This window comes from Erpetoichthys calabaricus, chromosome 13 (assembly GCF_900747795.2).
Source record: "Erpetoichthys calabaricus chromosome 13, fErpCal1.3, whole genome shotgun sequence".
In the NCBI taxonomy this organism is placed as follows: domain Eukaryota; kingdom Metazoa; phylum Chordata; class Cladistia; order Polypteriformes; family Polypteridae; genus Erpetoichthys; species Erpetoichthys calabaricus.
Genome location: NC_041406.2, coordinates 73,114,531 through 73,130,701, shown reverse-complemented (window position 1 = coordinate 73,130,701; position 16,171 = coordinate 73,114,531). Strand labels below are relative to the sequence as shown.

At 36.6% G+C, this 16,171-nt stretch overlaps 1 protein-coding gene across 3 annotated transcripts in view; it reads right to left on the bottom strand.

The window, feature by feature from the left end:
• The window catches only part of mindy3 (MINDY lysine 48 deubiquitinase 3), a 196,322-nt gene that overhangs the window by 148,601 nt on the left and 31,550 nt on the right, over positions 1-16,171 (bottom strand). For 2 of the 3 annotated variants that reach the window (XM_051935919.1, XM_051935918.1), the window contains exon 5: positions 509-560. The exons of the other annotated variant lie outside the window; for it this stretch is intronic. In XM_051935919.1, coding sequence (XP_051791879.1) covers positions 509-560 — 52 coding nt within the window. The remainder of the gene's footprint in view (positions 1-508; positions 561-16,171) is intronic. 3 annotated transcript variants of the gene reach the window in all.

Below are 16,171 nucleotides of genomic sequence, written 5' to 3'. Positions count from 1 at the left end.
ATGCAGGCAAATACACTTTGTAAAGATTATAGAGTGTTTGTCACATTTTAATTGCAGCAATTTATATATGCAGTTTGAGTCTAATCAGACGTTTTTGAAGTGTTATGCTTTTCAATACTTTATTATTTAAAACCTGACAATTTCAATTGAAGCAGAAGCACTGCAGGCTTAAACAAAGTGTGAATGTGGCCCTTTTGCCCTTTAATGAATCTGATCTTAAGAAGCAAACACACAAATGCCACATACAGTAATCAAATATAAGCACAAAACATAGAATTTAATACTTAATATTACATAGTGTATATCACATTCAATTTTTAAAAACAATCCGGAAATGTTTATTGTTGTAATGCTGTATGTGCTTAATTTACATTTAAAATGATAAATTACCAGTAAAATGATTAATGCCCAAACTGTTATGTTGCATTTTTTAAAATTTCAATCACCCATGCATGAGCACAAGACAAAAACAAAAAATGGGTACAAAAAAATTGAACTGGTTACTTACTGAATATTTGAATGAAATTGTTCAAAGCCAAACTCCTCTGCAGCCAGCGCAGCTAAGCACAAAAGACACTTTTCAGCTACAAGCACACAGAACAGCATATGCACAGAAGAGGCATAACTCCTTCATAAATCTGCTATATATGTTTTTATGAACAAGGGAGAAGTAGGTTAATAACGTTAGAAATTATGGAAAACACATTTTTGTCCATGCTTACGCAATATTTAAATATTTCACTTATTTTGTTAAATGTTTACTCGTAAAATGCAGTGTATATAAAGTCATGTCCATACGCATTTTGACAGTGACACAATTTTCATAATTTTGACTCTAAGCCATCACAATGGATTTAAAATAAAGCAATCATTATGTGACTGAAGTGTAAATGTTCAGCTTTAATTTAAGGAGGACGACGTTGGGAGCATACCAAAAATATCACATAAGCCGTTCAGGAATGACCCATTTTTCTGCACAGCACCCCCATTTCCAGGAGCTCAAAGTATACAGAGAAGTATACCGACAACCTGTTTCATAGCCAGTTGGGAGCAATTCCCTCATTATATCATTAACTATTAAGCAGGTAAAAGGTCTGGAATTGATTCCAGAAAACCACAGAAGACAGCTGTGCTGGATGATTGCAGAATTCTGTCCTTGGTGAAGAAGAACCGCTTCACTACATTTAGCCAAACCAAGAACACTCTCCGGAAAGTAGACCTATCATTGCCAAAACGTCTACAATTAAGAGAAAAAACTCAAGCAAAGGAAGAACAGATTAGACTATGCCAGAAAACATTTCTTAAAAGCCTGTCCAGTTCTGGAACAATTTTCTTTGGACAAAGGAAACTAAGATCATTATATACCAAAATATTAGAAAGAGGAGTATGGAGAAGAGAATAAACGGTTCATGATCTGATGTATACCACATCATCTGTGAACCATGGTGCAGGCAGTGTTATGGCATGGGAATGCCTGACTGCCAGTGGAAGTTGGTCATTAGTATTTATTAATGATATGACTGCTGGCAGAAGCAGCAGGATGAATTCTGAATACTTCAAAACTGATAGGATGACTTTTCACAGTATAGATGGACAAAGAGCCAAAACATGCTACAAAAGCAAACCAAGTGCTTTTCAAGCCAAAGTAGTACAATATTCTTTAATGACAAAAATCAATTAATTGACTTCTAACCAACTGGGCAAGCACTTCAATTGCTGAAGATAGAACTGATGGCAGAAAGTCCAATGAGCAAGCAGCAACTGAAGACAGATGCAGTAAAGGCCTGGCAAAGTATCTCTAGGGTGGAAACCTAGTACTTGGAGAGGTTTCAGACTTCAGGCAGTCATTGACAGTAAAGGATTTTTAACCAAATATTGAAAATAACCCTTTTATTTATGATTATTTAGTTTATCCAAATACTTTTGTTCCCCTGAAAATAGAGGGATCATGTATAAAAATGTCTCTCTTCTAAACAGCTCATTTTTGTTAAACCCCTTCAATTAAAGGTGAAAGTTTATACTTCTATCACAAATTGATTTCTATGTTTCAAATCCATTGTGGTGGTGTACAGAGCCAAAATTATGAAAATAGTGTCACTGTTCAAATACTTATGGACCCGAATGTACATAAGTGGAACCCTGCTAAATTCTATTAATTATTTATCAAAAATTCCACTTTAATCAAAGTAATCATGTTGATTTTTTCAAACATTAAATCACACAAAAATAAAAGCTCTTTTTGCTACAGAGAAGCATCTTGGGGAAGAAAAAGAAAAATTAATGTTTATTTCACTTTTCAAGCTAAAGGCAGCCATTGTAGAAAGATCAGCTCAAAAGATTGCTAAGACCTACTTTGTTGACCATTCACAGTGGCTCCTCATAATGACCCAAGAAAAAAAGGCAAAAGGACATGCCACACTGGCATAAAGAACCATAGTGTTTTAGCATGATACCAAAGATGTGATAGCCTAATGAAGGAGATGCCTTCATCTGCGGATTTCAGCCTGTGACTGTTGGTAGTTTTCCTAACCAGCTGCAATATCCAAGAAAGAAAAAAATGAAGACGGTTTCAAGTCAGATGTGAGAAGGAATATACAATTGTGATGAACAGAGGCACCCATGTGTCTTGTTTATAAAATGTACTTTTACTTTAGTTTACATCCCTACTCTATACCTTGCACAGATTTCTATATCTCATTGCTCTTTGCGAAATGCAAATTCAAAACTGTATAATTAAAAATTTCATTATATAATAATGTATTTTTGTTTCTAAGAATACAATATGTTGAGTCTAATTCTTCATAAACTCTGCATTTTACCTTTTAGTTCTCAAATTTAAATGCAGAGGATGATCGATTCCATTTAGTTGCTATGATTCATTTAATCATTTCCTTCCTAATGGCATTGATCATTTCTTTCCTCACCCATCTCACACCTGCTTACCCCCTATGCCTACTCATCTTCAGGCATATACCTGATAAAGGAGTAGTATCATCCAACCTTTCTTCTGTCTCATTCTCTTCATTCATCAAACTCTTAAAGTAAGGGATATGAAAGAGATTTGAAAGCCACCAAGTTAGATTTAATGGTAAGCCATGAGGGTTAGCATGAGGAATCTAATAATTTCCAGGCAGGTCTTAAAAACCTCTAACCAATATCTGACTGGTGGAGAAGGTGTACCATTGCATTAACAAAATTAAACCAAGGCACATACATTTATTTTAATAATAATTAATCGGAGGCAAAATGAGAAGTAAATGGAAGTCCATGATGTTAATGACATTTTAGCATTTAAAAGAACACTATGATGATTTGAAATGATTAAATCTGAGACTAAGTGGAGAACATCAGGCTGATATATTTGCTTGACTTGGTCAACGTAATAGAGGAGGGGAAGACAGTTTGTTGACACAAGATAATTCAGGGGAAGAAAGGCAGATTGTGTCTAACTAATCTTATAGCATGCTAAATTTTCAAAGATGGTAAAACTACGTCATAGTATGCGCAAGGTCAAGGGAAGCATTTCCAAGAAATAGTGTGTCTTCTGCATAAAGTGATATTTTATGGTAGGAGGCATGCACTGAATATAATAGATCAGATCATTATAGCAGAAACAGTGGCAAGTGGTTCGAGAGAGAGAGAGAAAGATTAAAGTTAAAAGGGCAAGACTGGACCATCCATGCCTGACTCGTTTACTATTTAGGAATTACTAAGAAAAAATCAAGTTAGCAAGAATTATGGCCCTGTTTTAAGCTTTTGATAATGAAACTCACCTCAAAATACATTTGATTCATAACCTACCATAGGTATAACAAGTCCATTCAATCAAAAGCTTTTTCTGCATCAATTGATAGGGCTGATTTTAGTGAACTAGTAGTACACGATATGTAGCAGCTGTCTGAAGCCTAATGGGCCTAGAGGAATTACACAAATTAGTTTGCAACATTCTTATTGTAATTGCTTATGTTGAAAACTTTGCATTAGAGTAAATGAGAGAAACAGGGTGATAGCTAGATCAGTCTTTGTGATTATTACACTGTTTAAGAAGAGTGATTATATCTGACTACATAGGAATGCAATGTAGATAAGAATATAGCACAATTCAACATCTGCAAAGAGGAGATGCAAGACGACTCCAGAAGGCTAAGAGTAATGAAGGGTGCAAGCCATTAGGACCTACAAACCTTTGAAGGTTCATCAAATAAAGTGTCTCCTTCAGCTCAAGCAAAGAAACATGAAAATCTAACATGGACATTATGTTAACTGGCAAGAGAGTTTGTTTAGAAATAAATTTAAAATCATATGGTGACGGTCAAAATAAAATTAAGAAAATAACTAATTCAAGAGTTATTAGTGAGGGTGTGAACTTCGTTATTAATAGTCAACATGGATACAAAGACCTCATTTCTTAGTAGTTTAAAAGCTAAACATTAACTGTACTTAGCGCTGTAAGCATAATAATGTGTCCTGGTACAATGAGTCTCAAATTGTGCCTTTTGCATGAGCAGGTATTTAAATTCAGAGCAAGTGTAACTAATGAGCAATTAATGATCCTGGTCTGCCATAAGACTTCTTTCAAATATGCAAGACAGAACTTCAGCTCCTTGATTCTATTCCAGCACTCTAGCCAAGACTGATGAGAAGCGAACAACAAAATCCAGTATTGTTTAGGGAAACTGCTGAAATTCCCGGGAAAACGGGAATGGCCAAGCTTGCATATATAGCATGTAAAAGTGTAAAAATCGATCAAGAAATAACAGTATTATAGTTGAAAATAATTAAGTGGCATGGTTTTTTGGCCCACGGTGTACTGTATTGCCGATTAATTCAGTCAACAACAGACCAGTAGCAGTCAATCTCCCGGTTGACTGAGCACAGTGGACTGGGAGGAGTCTGCACTTTGCAGCGCATGAATGCCAGGACAGGGCAGAGTTCATTGACGTCTGTGCTGTTGACGGCTTTGAACAGCAACTCGAAATTGCAATGCGTCAGTCTGTTGCATCCGCATTATCTGTGCTAAGAAACTTGCCATCACAGAATAATGACAAGAAACTAGATGCATCAGTTAAAGCTAAAACGGCGGTGTTTCAGAGCAACGGCAAGCGCGGGCGTTGTTCAGAACAAGTGTATCAGTATCTGATGACTGTGATGCCTACTTCAGTGGAGGCAGAGCGTGCTTTCTCAGCGGCTGGCGTACTCTGCATGAAGGTGCGCTCTCGCCTGGACAAACGCACGCTCGAAACATTGTGCTTTCTACGCTCTTATTACAACTAACTAGATACATATACTTATATGACAGCATGAACTGCTTGTAGTGAAGGTTAGTCTTTTATTGGTGTCAACATATTGCAGTAGTTTTATTAAAAATAAGTGTTGCTCGTTCTAAAACCGTTCACATGTGAGATGCCCATGCACGGTGCAATTCCCAGGAGCCCGGGATTCCCAGGAATGACATGTGGGATTCCCAAATTCCCGTGAATGGATAAACCTGTCTGGGAATGGATTTCCTAATATTGTCCCCTTAAGAGCCATTCATACATAAGCAGGATTAACAACCGAAGCATACTTATCAACTATAAACTCATCAAATACAGCTGCTTGTATTTTTTGTAATATTCAGTCTTGTACAGTGTGCTTCCGGGGATACAGCCGGCACTTCCGCCACACTGGGGCATGTCGGTGGAAGATTGCCGGAGACACACCTGGAGCACATCCGGATGCTTATTTAAAGGGGCCGCCTCCCTTCAGAGATGGACTGGAGTCAGGTGGAGGTGGACGTAAGTCTCGGAGGCAAGGAATGGAGGCAGCCTGAAGAAGGAAGGCACTGGAAGGAGAGGCCTGGACTTTGGGGGACTGGTGCTGGAGGTGCTGGGTTTGTGCAGTAACTTCTGTAAATAGTGCAAATCATAAACGTGTGTTGGGTGATATAACGATGTCCGTCTGTCTGTGTCCGGGCTGCTTCTCACAACAGCAAATAGGAATTAAAATCACCACAGCAAGTGTGAACACTAAGATCACCAGTGTAAGTGAATTAGCATTGGAACGTTATCCAATAACTGCGGTGGGTTGGCACCCTGCCCGGGATTGGTTCCTGCCTTGTGCCCTGTGTTGGCTGGGATTGGCTGCAGCAGACCCCCGTGACCCGGTGTTCAGATGGATCTGATGCGTTTATCAGTAAAGAGCAAGGCCAGCTATTGAGAAATAAAAGTTGAATCAATTCTTGTGCTAAATTTATAATAGGAGGGAAAATGGATAAAGTCTTCACAGCAGGATTAAGCAGTCTGTATTAATATGTCAAGCCCAAATTCTGCTTTGATTACCATGAAGCAGTTTTGGTTTTAAAATGGAAATAAAAGATTAAATTTTAGTCACAATATCGTGCCAAAGTTCTAAAACAGAAAAAAAATGTAGTTTTGTGTTGTGGCTATTTTGACAGATCCAAGTCTTTGTCAACAGAATGATCCAAAATTTGTGAGCCATAATTGCATCTTTTTGTTTTAGCTAATAGCTGTACACAATTCCTGGGGGATCTCTGATGACTAGAAGTGCACAGCTCTGAACTTTATACTATCATGTTTTTGATAAAACACATTGCATGCTTTCAATGAATTTTTCCCTAGCAGCATGAAAGCAGACATCCACAAAATAGTGGCACCCATAAAATACAACATGGAGGGAAAAAAAAGTCATAAATAAGAAAACAAATATTAAATGAAAAATTAACGTCAGATTCAGAAACACCAAAAAGGTCTAAGATCATAATGTAAAAGGAACACCATTCTACATTCATTGAGCCAGTCACAGACGAAGAAGCAAAGGAATGGTGCCAGTTATCCAGCCTATTAATGTCCACAGTAGTGCTGGGCGGTATACCGGTTCATACCGAAAACCGTTTTTTATTTTTTTTATGATATGGATTTTTCTTATACCGCAACACCGGTTTAAATTGCCTAAACGACGTTCGGAACGTGGCGCAGAGGGAAACTGTTCAAGTGGGGACCTTTTTCACTGCTACACCACCAAATAGGTAGCGGTAGCACAGGTATTGCGCGGTGAAAATGGACCGAGAACATTCCGAAACTGAAGCTGACGATAAAGCTGAACATGATGAACAGAAGAACATTTGCCGTAAAAAAGGAGTCACGTCCGTCGCCTGGAGATACTTTAGTTTTAAAAGGTCAGATGTGTAAATACTGTTTCTATACTACTGGATAATACTGCAAGCCAAGTTGTACTTGTTTTATTTGTTTTCAATACAGTGTAATGTACCTGGGTACTGTGTAATAGTGTGACGACATGTTGACTTTATTCTCGACATTTCCACTTTAATTTTGACGCTTATGACGAGACTAAAGTCAACATGTTGACTTTATTCTTGTAATTTGTCATTAAAGTAGAACATCGTAAACTAAACTTCATTGTAAAATGAATATTTAATTTACTAGATTTTCTCAAACCCCGTCATAAGTTATATAGCACATTAAATGCTTTGTGTTAAGTGATTCTTAAACTGACTTCTTCTTGCACTAAGAGGAGGCGCCGGCAGCAATCGCCGCACAGAATACATTCACTTCATGATCTTCCTGCTCTCTGAACATATAGAATGCTAAGATAAATACTTAATATAATTTTCATGGTGAAATGCATTAAAGCATGCATTAATCATACGGGGGCACGGCGGCGTGCCTGCCTTGCATTTGCATGTTTTTCTGGTGGGTTTACTCGGCGTGCTTCAGTTTCCTTTCAAAGTCATGTAGGATGTGGGGTTTTGTTGTGCTATATTGACCCTGCCAGTGTAAGTTTTGCTTGTATTCATCCTGCGATGTGCTGGCGACTCGTTCAGAGATGGGCGCAACTCTAAATGGATGGCATAATTAAACATGTATAACGAAGATATTTTTAAAGTTCTGAACACTCCGTCAGATAGAGACAGCATGCATGCAATAAAGATAGCCCGCTCAGAAGAACATGCATTGAATTCTGTGTTCATGTCTCCGACCAGCAGATCACAAACCCAACATTTACACAATATTTAAGTTAAACCTGTGCGATAGCTATTCATACATCCAGTTTTTTGGAGCCTCGTCACACCTGCCATAAAGTTCTCTACACTGAACATACACCTGGGGACCCCTTACTGTGAGGGAGCAGCACTACCGCCTCACTACCATGCATGTGTAATACCTGCTTTAATGCATTTCATCATGAAAATGATATCAAGTATTTATCTTAGCATTCTAAATTTTCAGAAAGCAGGAATATCATGAAGTGAATGGATTCTGTATGGTGATCGCTGTCTTCTCTTAGTGCGGAGGAAGTCAGTTTAAGAAGCGTAGTGATTAACCACTGGGTCGGGAACGTAACACAAAGCATTTAATGTGCTGCATTAATTTATAATGGGGTAAATTAAGTAATTGATTAAACATTGGATTTTAGGAAGAAGTTTAGTTTACGACATTCTACTTTAATTATGAAGTAAACTATGAGAATAAAGTGGAAATGTTGACTTTGTTCTCGACATATAGTTTGTTTTTTTCTTCCCAGTATAGCTTAGCTTGAAGCAAGGTCCATATTAATGCAGTTTGCCTAAATGATGGTTCAGTTGGTAAAGATGTCATCACCAAGTTGCACTTGTTGTATTTTATTTTAATTTGGTGAATACTGTGTAATGCACCTGGGCTTGAAGTCCTGAAGTAATAGTGCAACTATCAGTAATAATACTATTATTTATTTTATTGTTATTATTTATTAGTTTAAATATTATGCAGTTTAATGATGATAAAGTTGTTTAAAAAGTCACTAACGTGTCAGTGGACAGAGATTGTTAACATTAACAGAAAGTGTAGTTGGTTTACAAAAAATATTTACTATTTATTCAGTGCAATACAACTTTTGACAAGCACTTCTGGATATTTTACTAAGTCTAAATGCCTCTTTGTATGGTTGAAAATATGTTGTAAAAATTATAGTTTGTTTTTGCAAAATTTGTTCAATAAAAAGGTTCTATATTTTGACTGCATCTGTCATGCATTGTGATACCTTCTCCATTAGTGCCACCCCCTTGAAAACTATCACTTTATGGGGCAATGCAAAACTGTATTAATACTTGTGTGCACATTAAAATGTTTTTTTTTTGTACAATGTACAATACTCTTCACAGTGGAATAGGTTATTCTTAGCCAGTAATTGCAGTGGAAAATGTGGTTAACATCCACTCATGCACGGGGAGAAAAATACCATCGAATACCGTGAAACCAGGATAATTTAGAAAAATACCGTGATATAGAATTTTGGTCATACCGCACACCCCTAGTCCACAGCTAGCATTTTCATCTGCTGGAAGAAAACCACATCCACCCTCCTGTGCCATAGTCAAGGATGCTCTTAATGTTCAAATCAAGATGGCAACTCTTCAGTGAAATACTGCCTATTGTTTTCAATAATTATAAAATAATCACTTTATTTGCAGAAAGTTAACTAACAAACACATGAAAAATATAATGCAAAGAAGTCAACAGTGTCAAATAATATTTCGTAGAATAGCATATATTTACAAATAGAGTTGGCTGGAGGAACAACCAGTTATGAGTGGCCATCTCACAAAATGTATAAATGGTGGACCAATTCAGAAAAGCTTTAATTCATTGAAAACACTGACTTGCCCGAATATTTGTGCATGGATCAAACTACTGTATACCAATCCAGAAGCTTCAGTTTGTATTAACAACATTTACTCAGACTACTTTAAACTAAAACTTGGTACCAGACAAGGACGCCCCTTGTCACCACTGCTATTTGCAATCACCATTGAACCACTGGCAGTTCACTGTCGAAATGCTTATCAGATAAAAGGATTATCAGAGAAGGACTTGAACAGAAAATTTCTCTATACGCAGATGATATGGTTTTGTATATATCAGACCCACAAAATACTATGCCTGCAGTCTTAACAGCACTTACAGAATTTCAAAAGACCTCTGGTCTCAGAATTAATTTGAATAAAAGTGTGATCTTTCCAGTGAATTCTCAAGCATACAATATTAGATTGGACACCTTCCCTTTTATTATTGCAGATCAGTTTAAATACCTAGGGGTAAATATCACAAGTAAACATAGATCTCTATCAACAAAATTTCGCCGTCTGTATGGAAAAAATTAAGCAAGACTTGGATAGATGGTCAACCCTCCATCTCACTCTAGCTGGAAGAATTAACGTTGTTAAGATGAATATCCTGCCTAAGCTTCTCTTTTTATTTCAAAACATTCCAATATACATCAATAAATCATTCTTTAAGCAATTAGATTCAACCATAACCACATTTATTTGGAACCTAAAACATCCACGCATCCAAAGAGCAACTCTACAAAGACCTAAGACAGAAGGTGTCATGGCTCTACCTAACTTTCAGTTTTACTACTGGGCAGCAAACATACAAGCTATAAAAACCTGGACAGAAAAAGATGAAAATACACAAGCTTGGTCAGCAATAGAAATAAAATCCTGCAGTACTTCTCTATATTCCCTGCTTTGTGCCCCAATATTATTGCCAATATACTAATAACCCAATTGTGCTTTACTCACTCAGAATATGGAACGAATGTAGAAAGCATTTTAAGATGGAGAATCTTATCTGTGGCACCTCTGCATGAGAACCACCTTTTTCAACCCTCGCAAACATATGCAGTTTTTAATATCTGGAAAACATTTGGGATTAAATTGCTTAGAGATCTTTATATAGACAACATCTTTGCTTCGTATGAACTATTACATTCCAAATTTAATTTTCCAGCAACACATTTCTTTCACTATCTTCAAATTAGAAACTTTGTCAAACAGATCCTGCCTGATTTTCCCCATCTCCCACCTTCCTCTATGCTGGAAAAAAATATTGCTCAGTCTCGAGGACTCTGCCAGCATTTCTGCAATATATAAAAATAATTTTACAATCCCTCCCTTTCAAAGATCCAAGAGGACAATGGGAAAAGGATCTCTCACTCACTCAACATATCAGAAAAGGAGTGGAAGGTAGCAATGCAGAGAATTCAATCGAGCTCCATATGTGCAAAGCATACAATAATTCAACTTAAAATTATAAATTGAGCACATTGGTCTCGCTTGAAAAATTGTCCAAAATGTTTCTAGGGCAAGATCCAACCTGTGAACGCTGCAATCAAGCTCCAACCTCACTGGGTCACATGTTTTGGGCATGCACCAAATTAACATCATTCTGGACAAAACTTTTTAATTGCCTTTCAGACAGCCTTGGTGTCACAATCCCTCCTAATCCACTAACAGCTGTGTTTGGTGTTCTTCCAGATGGACTTGAAGTGGAGAAGGACAAATAAACTGATTGCCTTCACTACACTATTGGCACACAGACTTACAGTATTTTGCTAAGCTGGAAGAATCCTAGCTCTCCTCTTTTAAGTCAGTGGGTAACTGATGTTTTATTTGAAATTAGAAAAAATCAAATTCTCACTTAGAGGATCTATGCAGAACTTTTTCAAAACCTGGCAGGATCTAATCAATAATTATTTTATAATAAGCTCTTAAAGCACTGAGGAAGTAGATTCTCTCCCCATTTATCTGTATCCTCCTAATAGTAAAAAGAAATAAATTGATGAGTTTAAGTTTTAGTCCGTTGGCCATGCTCTCTTTCTCAGGGGTAGGGGTTGATTTGTTTTCAATCCTATTTTTTTTGTAAAAATTGATCTAGTTGTATGGAATCATTACAATAAAATCAATTATAAAAAAAAAAAAAAAAAAAAAAAAAGAAAATGCTGACTCAACAAAAGTTCTGGAAGTGAAGTTTAGGAATGCTCACCCAGGCTGACTTTACAATTAGTTCCATTGTCATGCTGTTGTCATTCCAACAGTCTTCTACTAAATGTCAGTAAGACAAAGGAGCAGACTGTGGACTTTTGGAAGAAACAGCAGAGGCACTAAACCCCCCTCAGTATTAACAGCATTCAGGTAGAAAAGGTGGACAGTTTCAGCTACCTCGATATCCAAATAATGGAGGATCTGACGTGGTCCATTTACACCAAGTGATATTGATGCAAGGCAAGGAAAATTAGCAATGCCACAAACCATCCCAATAACGGCCTCTTTTCTGTGGTGTGGTCAAGTAATTGCTACTCCTGCCTAAAGTCCACAGGCACGGAGGAGGAGGAGGAGCTTTTTTCCCCACCAGTCCATCCACATGTTAAATAAGGAAAGTGTCTAGAAAAACGTGGTGCCCTATTGTTAAATAAATTACTTAATGTGAGAGAGTTGTTTACTTATTATTACATATTTATAATGCTATTAATGATTTTTGAATTTTTAAAGTTATGTATTGTTATTCTCCCTTCATATTCATCTCATGGCACAATCAACAGAGTATTTTACAGTAGATTGTAAATTATGTATAATTTGTACGTGACAAATAAAATTCAATTTGATTTGAAATAAATTGAGCTAACCACATTTGTTGCAGCACATATGGAACACGTCCAGGCTCTTTGGATCCAGGTTGCCAACCAAAACACCAATTTAGGAGGCGGCGAAAGCCCAACGAACCACACGAGGGGCACTCTGAAAAGAAAGAGCTCTGTGGCTGTCACAGGTATGTTTTTGCCTTTATATCCCAAGGTCAATATTGAAGTGTTCCGACTGATTTACAAGAGAGCAGCGACACATAACTGGCCAAAGGCAAACTGGGCATACATAAATTTCCCCATTTCTAACCGGAGAAGCTGAAAAGCTTCAGAACAGAATGCATCAAATTATTGAAACCCTAACTCCTAGAGAGATATGGAGTGATGGCAGATGAACATGCGTGATTCTGCAGAGAGTGGCAGTTCAATGCCAAACATCTTAAGTTAACCTGATGGTGAAAATTGTACACATATTCTGCAGAGGAAGTTGTACAGATCATAGGTTGTGATTACCAAGGTTATTATAGTTTTGCCTTCTTATAATTTTTAATTCTATATTTTTTCTGACCTTACTTGGAAATTTAGTTTAGTTTTCCTTCGTGTATTTTTAGTTTTAATTTAGTTTTTATTTCATAAGGACATTTTAATATCTATTAGTTTCAGTTTTAGTAATTATTATGGCATGGAGCTACTATGGAGTTTAGTGTCACAATCAGACAGAACTGTACACTTAACAGATTTGGATATAACAGGAGTTTAATGTTAGTGGAATGTTAATGTTTAATAGAAGTTTAATGTTAGTGGTTTATTATCTGGTTTTGTTTTTGCTTGATAAAAACAAGCATAATCAAAACCGGATACTGAATATGAACAATTTTATAGAATTTTATAATTTTTTAAATATTTTCTATACAATTTGAGCAGAGCAAATGTGAGCTGACTGTTGGCACTTTTTATCTTTTCCTTTAAATTGCCCAGTATGGGCCAATTTATAATGAAATTTATATGAATTTTAAGGTTTGAGGGTTTTTTTACTCTAAATGTCTACAGCATACAACATATCCTGCTCCAAAAGAATGTGCTTCAATTAAAGCTTTTGAGATGGTAATCAAAAAATTCCTATACCGTTCTTTGTTATTTTCTATCAGCCATTTGGATCTCTGATTCTCTCTCAGGCACATACAATTTATAGACAGAATTTTGCCACCTGCAGGCCTGAAGAAAGATATCAAAAATCAGAAAAATGGTTTTTACTGTGTTCTGACAGTTGTGAAAATCATGGGGGCTTAGGAAGAACAGGCTCTTGGGCTTGAATCAGTGTGCAGACCCCACCTAGCTGTATTGAGGGAAACAAAGGAAAACAAGCATTTAATGTCAAAGTTAGGGGCAGTGAGACTTGAATACCCCATGCATAAGAACATTAAACCCTTAATGAGAAGAGCAAGAGTAGGTAATAGGTGCATGATGGGCACAAAACGACAAGAGTCAGCATCTGAGATTAGGAACAATATATACATTACTAGGGGGCTTTGCCCCCTGCTCGCTTCGCTTGACAACCCCCGTGTTTGGTTTTCCGGACACCTTTTAAGATTTTTTTTTTTCTTTGAATTGTTGCTATTTCATTAGTTTCACTTTTATTTCAGAACTTCTGTAAAAACAATATTTGGAATCTTTCGAGTCCAAATATGCTGAATCTTTTAAAATGGTCAGTGAGACATGTGTTTAATGACTGTCAGTTTAGAGATAATGAAAACTGGAATTCAAAAGACCCAAAAAAAACATAGGCACGAAACACATGCAGAGCAAGATACAGAATATGAAACCAGAAAAAAACGAGTGTCAAAAAAAAAAAAAAAAAAAAAAGTAAACATCGCATTAGCGCAAAAAAAAAAGAGAAATTATTACTCGGAGAAATAACTAAAAGGTGAATAGAGATCGAATATATGGACACAGGTGATATGTCAGAAGTATGTAAATATTGTAAGGCTTTGAAGTCAGAGAATTTCAAAAACGTGTTTTTACCTCACATGCATTTATTGTTTACTTTGCAAAAAAAAATTATTAACTGATGATGATGCAGATCACTTTGTCTGTGCTAAAATTCCAAACAGAGAAACCTATCCTGAATAATCTAAAACCTGCTCTGCATATGTTTGTCCCTTTTGTTTTGTAACCTCTTTATGACGTTTTACTTTGTTTTCTACTCTGTCTTATTTCTGACCTCGCTTTGTCCTGCTTTTTTTCCCCCCCAATGACACCTGGTTTGTGGCGATTATTTTCCCTTTTTTGAGTATTAATTTCCGTTTGTTTGCGCTACTGCGATCTTTACTTTTTTTTTTTTTTTATACTTTCTAATTTTCCTACTTTCAAAATATTTAACTTTCTCCACATTTGAATCGCGCACACTTTCTTTTTTTTGGAGCCTTTCGAATTGCACTTCTTTCATAATCTGCTTTGCATGTGTATAGCGCCAACATTTGTGAACGTCTTTATGAAGTTCTACTTTGTCTTTTACTCTGTCTTTTAATTTAGAGCCCGATTGGACGTGCTTTGTTTCAATTCCACTTGTTAAGGGCTGATAATTACTTGCCTTATTTTCTGAATTTGCGCCTAGATTAATTTTTCTTTTTTTCTCTCCAACGCTTTTGAGTCTCTTTTCTCCGCACTGCTTTCTTCTTCGCTTATTCATCGTAGTTTCATTTATAACGTATTGTCCTTATACGCTTTATATGCACTGAGACCCCGGATCTGTATGTGGATTACTTTCTATTTTAGAGTTAAAAGTTACAAGGGTTAAAGAAAGAAAAAATATTTTTAGTAAGTTATTTCAGTAAGTATTTCCAGCTACTTTAATAGTTTTGTTTAGTTTTTCATTTTAGTTTTGTTAATTATGAAAATGCTTTTTAATAATAGTTTCAGCTTTTATTTTAGTTTTCGTTAACTATAATAACCTTGGCAATAACCTAACACACAACCAGAGACTCTTGCACTTCAACACTTGAACTAGGTCACTATTGACAGTCTAATTAAAATCCTCAAAAGACACTGAGCAGAAATACTCTGTAAATATAGGGAAGACAAGGCCCATGAAAAAGAAAAAAAAAAAAAAAAAAAAAAAAAAAAAAAAAAAAGCAGAATCCTCAGCACTCTGCCCAAAGAGAATTTACCACTTCAAGTCTGCTGCCACAAGTGCAACAAGCCAGGACACAAAGTTCTGCACTCGACAGAAGGAAACAATTGAATGTGGATACATCCAAGGATCATGGTTTTATCCTTTAACAGTCACTAAGCGTCTAATTCTGCCTTGTACAGGTATGGATGTATTTAATAGATTAATGGATTCCGACAGCAACATTTCCATTCTCACCAATATATTCTTATGCAATAGTGGATTCAAGGAAAGATCAGTTTGAACTATACCCACAGGGAAACACAGTAGTACAGAACCACCTCCTGTATCATTACATACTTGGTGGAAAAAACAGTGGCTGTGATACTGGGGCAGCACTGGTCGAACATCTAAGGTGAGGGACTCGACCGTTACCCAGTGAGAATGCAGGCCTAGTGATTGATGGAGATTCCTTGTCTTAAAATGATTCCACCCATTCTTATCTAAAAAAGAGCAAGCCTAAAGGTGTAACTATGCAGTGCAACACCAAGGACCTTTTGGCATTCATGTAAGAATCGTCTGACAAGGCATCACAGTGGGAGGTAACATCTACACAGATCAGCCCTAAGCCCTTGGCTCAGA